Source organism: Caloenas nicobarica, chromosome 1, assembly GCF_036013445.1.
Source record: "Caloenas nicobarica isolate bCalNic1 chromosome 1, bCalNic1.hap1, whole genome shotgun sequence".
In the NCBI taxonomy this organism is placed as follows: domain Eukaryota; kingdom Metazoa; phylum Chordata; class Aves; order Columbiformes; family Columbidae; genus Caloenas; species Caloenas nicobarica.
The window spans coordinates 188,131,298-188,144,653 of record NC_088245.1 but is presented as its reverse complement, the minus strand read 5'-3'; the positions used below and the strand labels follow the sequence as shown (position 1 = coordinate 188,144,653).

General features: G+C 37.0%; 1 protein-coding gene across 1 annotated transcript; it reads left to right on the top strand.

Moving 5' to 3' along the window:
* The first annotated feature begins 286 nt into the window (after positions 1 to 286).
* UFM1 (ubiquitin fold modifier 1) lies at positions 287 to 10,097 on the top strand. Its single transcript, XM_065652978.1, has 6 exons — positions 287 to 352; positions 441 to 497; positions 884 to 941; positions 6,215 to 6,254; positions 6,674 to 6,706; positions 8,717 to 10,097. Coding segments are annotated over exons 1-6 (258 nt in total). The 5' UTR covers positions 287 to 350; the 3' UTR covers positions 8,785 to 10,097.
* Positions 10,098 to 13,356: the final 3,259 nt, after the last annotated feature.

Here is a 13,356-nt window from a genome sequence, read left to right as displayed (position 1 = left end):
CCTCCGGGCCCGCCGGACGTCACTCCACGACGCCCAGGGAAGCACCGCGGTCCCAGCGCCGGGGTCCTTCCTCCAGCGCGGAACAGGCGTAGCCACTGCCTCATTAGAAATCCTCACCCCTGTTAACCAGTGCACCTCATCTACCCCTCATCCCCTTTCCTCTCCGCGCCAGTAGCGGGCTGAGACAGAACACCCTCTATCCCTTCCCCGTAGGGGTAGGCAGGGCATGTTTAATTTTCCTTTACAGTCAGGCGTGACCAGGGCAACTCAGGATGTGGACTGGGAAGCGAAGGCCCCCTGGCCCGGCGGTTGACGTGTCGGTGGGAGCGGCGGCGGCGCCCGGGAGCATCATGTGAGTGAGTGAGGGAGCTGAGCCCGCGCCCCGCTGTTCCCCCTCTCCCCCAAACTCTGACCCGCTGCTTTCTGTTCGCTCTCCCCAGGTCGAAAGTCACCTTCAAAGTGACGCTCACCTCGGACCCGCGGCTGCCCTACAAAGTGTGAGTGTGTGGCGGGCCGCGGCTGCCGGGCGGGCGCTGCGGGGCCGCTGCGTGACGCGAGGAGGCCGCGCAAACGCCCGCGTTGCTGAGCCGGCACGGCCAGACCGGGCAGGGCGTTCGCACGAGCGGAAAAGCCGTTTTTCTCCCTCGGTGTGAAACGACAGGGGGCTTTCTGCTGTTAACTCACCCGTTTGGGCTTTTCTGCTTCGTTCTACTGCCTTGCGTGTCTGTTTAGGGCTTGATCCAGACCTTAAATAGTACATGCACATCTATGGCAAGAGCATTGCCACTGGTAAAAGTGAAGTTTTAACTACTAATTAACAGCAAATAAAGTTGCTTTCCAGTTTGCCTTGACAGTCACGTATTTGCTTACATTGTAATTCCAGGTTAAGCGTGCCGGAAAGTACACCTTTCACAGCTGTCTTGAAGTTCGCTGCAGAAGAAGTAAGTAGAAGATGATGATGTTGGTTTTTAACTTTTTGAACAGTCCTGAAAGCAAAAGCTTTGTAATTGTAAAATACAATGGTTAATTCAACACAAAGAATGCTTTTGTTAGATACAAGTGGACACAAGCTTTACTGGTGTCAGTGGAGGCCTGCCCAAACTTTCAGAATCCCAAACTTAGCAATTCTTCTACAATTCACACATCAACAGCACATATTGACACGCTTCCTGTTCTTTGCAGTTAAATTAAGCCATTTTACGTCAACAACAAAAATTTATGATAGGGAACATGATTACTTGGTACTGCAAGTAAATATCTAGTATTTTAAATTGCTTATGTAGAATATCCAGAAAATTCTTTGGAATTATTCAGGAAATTATTAAGCTCTTCTCATATTCAGTTCCAGTAAACTCTGTCTTTAGGAGATGTATAATTTTTGATTATAAGAGATATCGAGATTAGGGATATGGACTAGATTCAAAAAACAGACTTAAGTGGATAAGACTTGGATAATGCGTTCTTTGGTTTCTTAGTGTTTGTTCTTTCACATGGAATCCAAAACCAGGAGATATCTAATGTATTGGAAGAGATGCATCCTATTTGTTTCAGATTAAACATACAAATATTAAGAGATGTTCATCATGGTGTAAACAGTAAGATAAAGCGCTCAAAAGGTGATGGTACTTTTCATGTAGTCAGCAAACAGATCCATCTGAGAGTCTGTTCTTGCAGTTTGCCTTCTGTCCTTTTAGGAAAACTTGGGATGTTTTGTTTTACTGAAAATTTCTTTTTTTTCAAGCATTTGAATCATAATAAAATAAATAATAAGGAAGGATTGTGGACTATGTGTTGTGAGTCTCCTTATGTTGTTAGTGTTATACCACTCTGTGGCAGAAGTTCTTAGCAGAAACGCAGCTTGTGGGGGAAGGTTGTGGATTCCTTGTTTGTTGTAACTTTACTTGAACAGAACAATATACAGAACAAAAAATACTGTTGAAGATATTTACTGATTTAATTGCCTTTTTTTTTGCTGTGGTTTTTTTTCCCAATTATTTTAATGAGCGCTAATGCAGCTGGGCCCACACAATCCCTCCATAGACACCTAGACTGAAAAGTCTGGTATGAAGGACCAGGAAAGATTGGAATGAAACTGAGTACTTGGAGACAGCAGGACTGAGGGGCCACATCTGATGGGAGGGTTGCCATCAAACCTGTTAACTTTACCTACTCATAGAACCACAATGTTAGTTGGTGACAGTGTTGTCTGTGAAACTGATTTAGAGAAGAATTAATTACTTAAATATTCACATTTAGCAAACCATTATTTTAGTTGATGTATTTTGAGCATCTTGTGGGAGTTTTGTGTTGACCTCAGACCACACTGGATCAGCACTGAAGCTTTTTACATCTCTGTGAGACCAGGCAGAACTAAATGCTTTGTAAACAGAGAGCAAAAGACTTTTCCCCAGGAAGGAAGCTCTTTTGGTCCTTTGTGAACTGGCGTTGAAAAAAATGAGAGAGAATTTTTCTCTTATAAATACTATTTGTTCCTTGAACTGCATAGATTAACATTAAATTATACTGTGTGTTGTGATTCAGATACGAGTTTCACAGTACCTTGTATGAAACATATAAGGAAAAGATTGAACTGTAGCCATGGATTTTGGATAAACTTGTTAGTTGGTCTCCAGGGGAAGTGCATTGTCCTCTCAGTGATTAAAGCTCTTGGGACAGGGAAGGATTTAAGTTTTGGCTGTTTAGCCTTAGTAAGCTTCTACTAAGTCATTTTTCAGAGTCTTAAAATTTGCCTAAATCATAACCAGGATTCCCCTGGAACAACAGAACTGTAGCCATGATGTAGAATGGTCATCTTATACATCAAGTTTCAGTCACAGTGCTTTGTTAAAGGTTACAGTTTCTCTAAGTAAAGTTTTCTTAATTACTTTCACTGCACAAAGCAATGTCTTCCTTTTCTTTTTTTTTTCTCCCCTTCCCTCAGAAATAACTGAAATACCTAGCAGATTTTTTTCCTATAACCTCTAGCACACCAAATAACGTGTGAAAATTCTTTGTATACAATTAATGGTTGACAGAGCTGGAAGTGAAAGAAAACTGTATCATTAAATGAGGAGATCTCAAGAAGTCTCAATCATTTAGCAGTCTCAGCCCTTTCCAATATGTACATTTGGCAGTGATAACTTGGGTAATACGAATTTATCTCCTTATTCTCTTTCCTCTCTTTATCTTACAGATAATATATTAAAAAAAAATAAATTGAAATGTAGAGTATTGGAAACTGCTGTCTTCAGTTTTTATCTATTTATAGTTCTTTCCTCAGTTGTCATAGTTTATTTTAACAGTGTTAATGTTCTCATTTACAATGTGTGGTATCTATTGGTTTTTTCCCTTCATCTGTTACAGCTACTTTGTACATATCTCAGATGTATGTTTGTACAATACTTACAAAAAATCTCTTACATTTGTGGACTTAGTAATAAAATAGCCATCCATTTTCATTAAATAAAGTTATTTTTTTTCTTTCATAAATATGTATATTTTGAAACTATTGTTTTGTTATTCTAAAGTTACTCTTGATAGATACTATGGTTTAATGCACTTGTCTGATGTTCATTGCACAAAAAGGAGATGAACTTATTACTGGGGAGGATTTTTGTTGTTGTAAAAAGTGAGAGATATGATTGTTGGTTTGTGATTGTCATAATTTCCTTATTTGACTGTAGAAATTGACAAGTGTATTTCCCAGCATTAGAGAAAATAAGTTGTGTGGCAGCCTCAGTTATCAATTTATAAGGTTTTTAAAGCAAACAATCTCTTTCTTTAAGGTGTGTGAGTTTGGGACTGGATGTTACCCAGTTGGATTTCAAAGCAAGTTAGGGATTATCTGCTGAATACAGAACTTCTTTGCTGCTTGAGTGTCCATTTGACTTTGTATCACAGAAAGCTTGTATATTTTCAGCATGGAAAACATGCTCAGCAGCCACAGGAAGGATTTTTGATTTAAGTAGTGAATCATATAGCACCAAATGTGTGTAATTATTTCCAATGGTAGTTTCCCTTTCTGTATTATGCTATTACTGTTTGGTCCAGTATTTCGGGCTAACATAACAAAGGGTTTTATTCTCTTGCAATACGAAGCAATTATAGAATCTTAACTAGTGCTTTGCTGACTGGTTGCCACACAGTTCTCATGTGCACCTAGAGTATCAGCATCAGATAGATTCTCCTACTGAAAAGCAAAATGGCAGAAAAAGAGCAGAGACATCCATTATCCTTTGTGTGATCCATCCCTTTTGTGCATTGTTGTGTATCAGAAAACACAGAAGAAATGAGAAGAGGCACTTAACATTGTAGAGGTTAAATTTTTGAGGTTTTTTCCAGAGGATTTAGGATGAAAGATCCACGGTATCACTTAGTTACAATAGAAACCTGCTTGTTTAAAAATAAGTTAAACACATATTTCCCGCTCGTTCAAGGGTTTTTTTGTTTTATTCCTTTACATTTTGAATTGGAGGTGGACTCATTCCAGGAGGCAGGATGTCATGTGATTGACTTTAATCCCACTGTTTAAACCTTTCAAATTCATTTTCTCCTATTATGTAGGAAAAAAAAATATGAAACCCAAACCTATTAAAAGATTTCTCCTTAAATGGTTAAATCAAGATTCCCAAAGTCAGTGAACTTGAGAATAAAGGGTTGCTTTCTTCAGCATATATGTATACATCATGTGTTTTGAGACAGCATATTATTTTTTACATTCTTACTGTTAAATATGTAGCTCCTGTTCTATCAACTTCATTATTCAAGACTTGGCTCTGAAGGCAAATTTTTACTTTCTTCATGGCTTTTCTACAATAACACTGGTATGTAACTTATCTTTTGCAGAAATTACAGTTTTCATGTCACCCTGCAAAATGAGGAGGTGACATAATTTACCTGCTATGGATAAAAAGCCAAGAGAGAATTTAAAAAAAAAATCTGCTAATTTGGTGTGTCAGGAGATAAAAAGAGACTTTTTTCAGTATATTATTAATAAAGTACTGTATTCAAGCATGATTTCTGTGAGCTTTAGCTGTTTAATGTGTAGAGTTTCTGCAAATCAGAGCTGGAAATCTTAAGTTGAGCAATCAGAAAATGAGGAAAGTGCAACTCGTGAATGGCATTGAGAGGCACAGCTGACGTGACTTGTTCGGCAGATGGGAGAGCTCTGCAGTTCTTCCAGGGAAGTTCTCCATGTTAGTGCTCATAGCTAGCTGCCCTTTTTCTTGTGCAATACAGAGAGAAGGATGAAGTGCTTTGAGAAGAGGTTTCACTGATACTTGCTGCTTGCAGAGATACCAGTCTTTTGCCTTGTAGATTGTTTATTTTGCTAAGTTAAAGAAGTCCAAGGAGCAACCTTTGGTCCTTAGGCCAACCAAGTAGCACTGGTTGGCTTATACTCACCCTGCCCTTTCCGTCCTGTCTGGTTCAACAACATTACATAGTGCAGGATTTTTCTCTGACCCTGCCTGAATCCCTCTGGTGCTGAGAAATAATGATTTTTGGCTTCCCCATCTCAGCTCAGATCTTCCAAAATACTTTGAAGCCTGTATGCAGTGCAACTCCACCTGAGTAGGGCTTTTCCTATTGTAAAACTGACCTCCTATGATGTGCATGGAGGTGGGGAGACATGGTGTTGACTGAGGGTACAAAGCCCACTTAGGCTGCTGTCAGAAACCCGAGGAAGGAGCCAGAGCTGCTGCGGTGCTGTTAGCACTTCCTTCTGTGAGCGACTCCTGGAGGGAAATCTTCTCTTGGAGCAGAGCGGTTGCAGAGCTCCCAATCGAACCAGAGAGAAAGTTAGGAAATTGGTCAAAATTAACCAAGATTAGCTCAAGCGAATTCTTGTTTAACTCCTCTTGGACATAACAGATATGCTTCTTATAAGTTCCTGTCCATATATGTTTTCGATATTCCTTTATTTAGTATCAGAAGAGGTATTTCTTAACTTTGCAGATGCTGAACTTATCTTTTTCCAATGAGTAATAATAACTGGATTTACTCAGTTATTTAGTACTGCAAATTTTGCATTCTATATTGAGGTGTCTAATCAACTTTGACTTTAAACCTTTATTTTGCTATACCTGTAAATCATTTCTCATAATTATTTCATACATAAAACGGCTAAAATTATAATAGCTTTGAATATTCCTCATATATTTTCTGCTTTAACTATGTCTTTTATCTTATTTTGTCCTACTCTTATTTCCTTTAGTTCAAAGTTCCTGCCGCAACAAGTGCCATTATAACAAATGGTAAGAATATAGTTTATATATATATATATATATATATTTACTGTGTTGTACTTTCAGTGAAGGAGTATTGATAAAAGGAAAAATGTCTTTCACAAACTCTACAGAGTGCAAACTGAATTTAATAATATTGCAGCATTATTTGGATTGCTCATGCATGAGATGAAGGTATTAAACCACTAATATTATTATTAATTTGGTTTGTCCAAGTATATAGCTTGGATTTTCTGTGCTGAAGATTTCTTGTTATCTCCTGTGATAAGACTATTTTTGGTTACAAGAAATAACTGCATGAAGACCTGATATAATAGTTATATCTTGTTGGTATATTTTTGAGGTGTAAATTACTGCGGTAAATTGTAATATGTCTGTTTCATCTTTCCTTCTTTTTTCTCTTTTTTTTTTCTTTTTTTTTTTGCTAGATGGTATAGGAATAAACCCTGCACAGACAGCAGGTAAGTTATTATTTATGAAGGCCAGTATTAAAAACCTCATTTATTTTTCTTTTAAACTAATGCATAGCACTTGGGGTTGATTTATATTTTAAGTTTTGATCTTTTAAATGGGAGAAGCATTACCCAGTAGTTGGAAACTACAGTCAGTAGAGTGTGTAAAAGGTTAAATCCACAGAACTAGTGTTCGGCATTTGTTTATTTAGGTCTGTGAAAAAATGAGGCACTTCTAATCTTCAAAGCTTATCTATTTACTGTGCAGTTTAAAAGAGCAATACTGTATTACATGTTACTGAAATAACAAGTAATAGCTATATTTTTCCCCGTTATACCTAGTTCAGTAGTATTTGCTATTTTAGTAGCACTTTTCATAAGTTATGTTTAAAAAATAATACACCATTTTAGAGCAGGAACTCTGGGTGCATTTCAAAGCATGTTTTCAAGAAGAGAGGTTCTTCTTGCCAGTAGCCTTTTGTTTCTCACCAAGGACTTGAACAGTTACTTTAGTCTTCAAAAACTCCCCAAAATAATGTGATCTAGGAATAAAATCTTAGTAATCCTTGGGGATTTCAGAGTTTTTGTACTGTTCCACTATTTCCTCACCTTTCTGAATAAATGTACTCCTCAAGTATGACTTTCTCCCTGCATGATTCCATGGAGGCAGCGGAAATGAAAGCTGAAAAAGGTCAGCTTAGCACTTAATTCCTGTATTGATTTCAGTTTTAAATCCTCAGTAGTTCAGTGACTAGTATGCCATAACTTTAATAAAACCACTGTGATATTAATGATGGAAACAGACTGAGAGATGGAGTGAACTGTCTGCATGAGATGCAGCTGTGGCCTGTTTTAAAATTTTAGACCTTTATGATGGTCATTGCAATAAAGATTAAATCTAGATTAGTAAACTTGGTTCTCTGGTTTGCTGGTGTAACAGATTTGTGTTCAGTGGGTTTTATGGATCTCTTCAGTATGTTCTCTTGGCAGATGTGTATAAATAGAACATACTCTGATAAGACATTCTTTTGAACTCGTTTTCTAATACTCATTATGTTGAATAAGTAGAACAGCTTCTCTCCTGATCTGCATGCTGGTAAAATAAAGTTTGAAAAAGGTTAGCTTTCTTCCAATATGCTAATAACTTGAACAAATGTTAAGTATTTAATCTTTTTATAAGACTGCTTGCATCCCTGAAATGAGATTCTTGGGAAAGAAATACAATTATTCTGTTTTTACAAGTCAACACAAGGATGAATAAGAATAGGTATATATTATTAAAATCTGATATTGTAGAATTACATATAATCTGTTTCATGCAGTAGCAGTATGAAATTTAAAAGAAAGTTCCATATAGCAAGTAAATAACACATCACTTTTAGCAATGTGATTTCATTTTCAGATGTTACGTTTAATAGTAGAAAATAGGAACCTGAATGATAATCGTGAATACATGCAGAAAACATTCTAGACATCTAAGTATTAGGAACTTTTAATTTTCATACTATGTCCTCTTGAAAAAACTATAATGATTAAAACTATACAGTAACAATTACGAAGTTCAAGGTTTTTTTAATTCTAAAATGAAGCTGACTCATGCTTGGATAAATACTGAACCAAGGAGAAAATTAAAAATGAATACGTGCATGAATGACCTCAAGATAAAAAAAAAATTATGGATAAGTAAAACTGCATTTCCTGGTCTTTAAATTTTTATGGCATATAATTGAAATCAGACATTCAAGTATGGAACTGCAAAGTTTGAAAGGCCATAGCTTTCAAGGGTTATTAAATGACTTTGGGTCTGGTATTTTTATTTAAAAATAAGAGCTCTTTGGAGTAAGAGGGATAAGATGAAATTCCATGGAAACATAAAAAATATGCTTCTGGTATATTAGAGGAATTACTACGAAAAATGTTAAACACTGACCTAACGTTATCCTTTAAATGTGTATGCTTGTTTAGGTAACATTTGTTTTGGTTAGTTGGTAACACATTCTGTTTTGTTTGTTTGTTTAGGAAATGTATTTCTAAAGCATGGTTCAGATCTACGGCTTATTCCCAGAGATCGAGTTGGGAGTTCTTAACATCTCCTGAAAGCTTTGAAATAGGTGACATTGCCATTCAGCAAAGGTCTATTTATTTTAGAATTCCAAAATGCAACTGATGAATTGGCCTTTTTTAAAGCTAGCAAAAATGACTTCCCAGGATTTGATTTTTTTTTTTTTGGAACAGAGATAAGGTTTCGTTTTCTTGTTAAAATATATTAACTCATGCACTGATTCTTCACTGACTAGTAGAAGAATGGGCTGATTGTATGGTATGTTCCTGAAGGAAAGATGGACTTCTCTATGGGTGTTACTGACACCACAAGGGTAAACACACAGCCATGATCAGTAGATATTTAAAATATTGGATATTATAGAGCCTACTTTGTAGAAGGGGGAACTGTGTTACAATTTTGCTACAAAGAGATTGTTCCTACTGAGTGCTAATTTTTTTTTCTTCTTTTCCCTTTCCTTTTTCTCAAAACTTACTTCCATGTTTAGGGGAACGGTTTTCATATGGTTCAAGTATTAAGTTCAAATAGAAGGGAAATTTCAGGGGTTTATTACTCTAAGTAAATAACTGCCAAATATTCCAAAGTAATTGTAAGATTTAATTGCTGCAAATATTTTAGATAAAGGAGAAAACAGAGGTTTCTGTGTGTTAAAACATAATTTGCCATATTGTGAAGTTAAATGCAGTTTCAGAAAATTTATGAGACCTCACATGAAGTGCCATCAGTTGAGAACGATTGCAGCGTAATATGTAGGTACTGGTCAAATATATCATTCCTTTTTCAGTAAACTAATGTTGTTTTTTTTTAAAAGTCTTGTTTTGTTACCGTGTGTTACATGGGAAACAGTATAGAATTCACTGAAATGTTTGTGTTCAGAATATGTGCTTCTTGTTTATAAAATGCCAGAGGTAAACTATCAGTTGTTTATTTTAATTAAAGAAATTGCTGCTTTTCTTGAACTGGTAATCTACTTTGTGACTTAATCTATTTGGCAAAATCTTACCCTCTTGCATTTTTTTCCTGTCCTACTGAGTTTAACAGAAAGAACAATGGGCAATGTAGTGCTTGGTTAAATGAGTATTGTCACAAATGCAACTGTCCTGTGCAATAATTGTGCTCTAGAAAGATGTTCAGATAATGTGTCAGATAGTGCAGAAGTACAAAATGCCTGTCTGAGTGGGTATAAATCGAGTGTATAGAGGAAAACTCTCCTGAAAGTGGTATATGACTATAAATATTTTCCAACTCTAAGGCAAATTGTAAAATTCTGGATTTTCCTTTATTTTAATAAAGTTATGTCATAAAGGTGCAAACTTTGTTCCTCTCATTTTCTTAGTTAGATTTTGACAATAATTAAAAACTCTGCCCTTTAAACTTCTAATCAACATGCTTTGAGATTCATTTCAAGCCAAAAGATTCTTATTATGCAGAATTCTACAGAATGCTGCCCTTGAAGGACAGCGTTTAGTTTCTCTTAATCTAATGCTACAATGTAATTAGGATGAGCCACATTAATTGCTTGTAACTTTCGTCTGTGAATTCCTTGAATGAATAGCTGAAAAACCACCTGATACCGGAATGTAACAAACAGGAACCTTTGTTTTATTCCTGTCTAAAGGTGCAATATAGTTTTCGCAAGGCCATCATGGTTAAATGCATTCTGAAACTAAGATGTTTTGGTGTTTATATAAAGGGTCGTTATGTAAAAATAGTTTCAGATGATGCCTAACATTTCTTACACTGTTATGTAGGTAATAACACAGATAGCATAAAGAATTTGTTTGACATACTGTGTTGCAAGTAGTTTATGTAGCGTGCAAAGCGTCTGTTCATTTGGAACAATAACATCTTTGTAGTACTTTCCATATTCATTACACCTTTGTCTCAATATGGTCTCTAAAATCTGAAAGTAGCCTCTCTGTTTGGCAAAGAGGCTTGATTTCAGTGGTAGAATGTACTTAGCAGATGTTTTCAAGTAGATTTGAGGTTTACAAGTTCATTTTGTTATGCACAAGTCTTGTTTGACATTGTTGTATAGGATGAATTTAAGTTTAGAACCAGACTTCCTAGGGCTTGGGAGTCATCATAAGACTGTGAAAAGTGCTGTACTCTCAGACTTGTTCTGGTTTGTCTAACCATACTTTAAAGTTTACTTTGCAAATCAGCTCTACCTGGAGTTTGTATTGTGTTTGGCTCTGGTTATAACTTGTGAAATTAAAGACTTCTGTTGTTTGTGATTAACTTTGTCACGCCTTTGCTGAAGTGAATTTAAAGGGTCTTTTTTTCTTTATTTTACTTTTGTAAAAGGATTTTACAGAGATATTCTCTGAAGAGAAATTTTGGCAGAATCATAAATGTGAAAAGTCCCACCAAAACTTTAAAAAAACTATAAACACGTCAAGGTTTAATTGCAAGGCGACAATAAACCATGGCAGATGCTCTCTGTTAATCCCCCCATCCACCCTCTCTGCATAGGAAAAAGTGTTAGGATAAGGAAGCGAATCTTACAGTTGGAACAGGTTTTAAAGGCTTTACTAATGCTACTAATAAATAGAGAAAATGATACAAAATATACAAAACCAATCTTGTAGCAGCATTGGTTGCTTGTTTGCCCCCTTGGCAGAGTTGGCTTGACTCCAGTGGCTGCAGGGCAGGCACCCGAATGTCCTGGGCGGGACTTCGCAGCAAATCGGAACTGGATTCAGGGATGCAGGGACTGGAACCAGGCCTAGGATTTGCAGGCACGACTGGCAGGGTCCTCTTCAGATGCCGGCCATGGGCAAAGAGAGCAAGACCCTCATGATCTCCTGCTTTTATAGGGTGTATGACGTGGATGGGATGGAATACTCGGTCAGTTTTAGTCACCTGTTCCGTCCTTGCAAATACGCCCCTCTCAATTATGGGATGTTGTCAGAATTCTTAGTCACTATAGAAATAAATCTAAACATAAGCTGCTTCTGCATTCCGTTGGTCACTCTTATCAGTTCCGGAGCACGGCGTCCGAAAAACATGTAGCTAAATTCAGAAAAGTTCAGTTACTTAGAAGGTACTTAGAAGAACTTAGCTGAAAGGAAAATTCACTAAAAGAGAACTGGTCTTGTTTTTAACAAAACCAGGACAAAACATCATCTTGGTTTATAAAATATTATAGAATTCTTCTTTTTCTCAAATCTATTATTTGATAGAATTTTAAGATATCGTGGAAATTTTTCAGAGGGAAGCAGATGATCTGATGAAGTATAAAAGAAATGGAAGACTTAGCAAATCACCCTGATAATAGTTCTGTCAGTAAGATGGCATTCTTCCTTGTCTTCCCAAGTCACAAAATACAAATTTATTCTGTGCTTGTGATTAAAAACTTTCCTCTTGTTGCTACTAAATAATAACTATAAAAATTGTTGACAGTAGGTCTCAAAAGTTGAGAATTTTTCTTGTGTTCAGATTTATGGTGAAAACCCACCTCCTGCTGCTGCTCCAGTGATACAATGAGCAGTTGGAGTGAGAGAAGGGGCTGTGCCAGTACGACTGCAGAATGTCCCTGGGTTCTGAAGGTGCTGGGGGCACAGCAGTCCTTTGTGTGGCAGCATGCAGGTGGCCATCAATGGAGCACTTCAGTGGGGCAGCGGTGAAAACTAAATCCTGCAGTCATCCTGGCAGCGCTGTGGAGACTGTTTCAGTGGTACTGGCAGGAGCACTAAGCTCCAGCTGAGTGAAATTCAGTCCATGTGCAATACATAGTGTTCAGATTTAAATACAGTGTACCCAACTATACATCTCAGTAGTGAACTTCAGCCACTGTGCCTGCTGATGGAAGGTAAATACCGGGGAGTATTCACGAAGCCTAACATGATCTTTTTGAGGCTAATCTCTGCAGGCTGTTTCTGAAGTTAGTGGAAGTGAGATTCCTCCAGAGAGAGATTCAGAATAGCTAAATGAATCTTCAGTTCTGAATCACCCTCTGGAGTAGCCTTTCTCTCTCACTGTTTAGACAAAAGCCATTGAGGCATGAGCCTGCAGGGGCTAATGTTAACCTTTGTGAATACCTTCCCCAGCAGGCACTTTCCCCGCCTGTCAGTATTATATGTTGTAGCATTGTACTAACTAGTCGCTGTTGTTTGATCTCGATGTTTAGCATATGATGCAAAGCTCCCAGGGACTTGTTCAAAACCAAAATTACAAGAAGTTGTTTGCATGAAAACAAACCTGCTTTTTAATGTGGTATAATTAGTTGAATGCATCTTTTTTCTTTTTTTTTTCTTTTCTTTTTTTTCCTCTTTTTTACAGCAAGTTCAGCAGCCTTGGTGGGAGTGTGGAGAAAGCTTGTTGTTCTTTACAGAAAACTTTGTCAGGTTAAAATTACTTCTGTCTACAAACAAAGAAGAAAATATGCGCACTGAAGAAGAAAACAAAAGATTCTACTTCTTCATTTTTTCAGAGTATAGAATTAGTCTCCTTTATCTCCCTGAAGAGGTTAAATGTTCCTGGAAAGCAGATTTTAAAGGGTTCGGAATGTATACAAATAGCCACCAATAAAAAGACCAGGTACAGGTGTTCCTGTTCGTTACTATGAAGAAAATCCTAAAGCTGTGAGTGAGAA

What these genes read in the sequence shown, in the direction of transcription:
- UFM1 (XM_065652978.1), top strand. An exon ending in TGAAGTTCGCTGCAGAAGAA is followed by an intron (nt 942 to 6,214) that starts GTAAGTAGAAGA and finishes TATTTCCTTTAG; the next exon opens with TTCAAAGTTCCTGCCGCAAC. An exon ending in AAACCCTGCACAGACAGCAG is followed by an intron (nt 6,707 to 8,716) that starts GTAAGTTATTAT and finishes TTGTTTGTTTAG; the next exon opens with GAAATGTATTTCTAAAGCAT.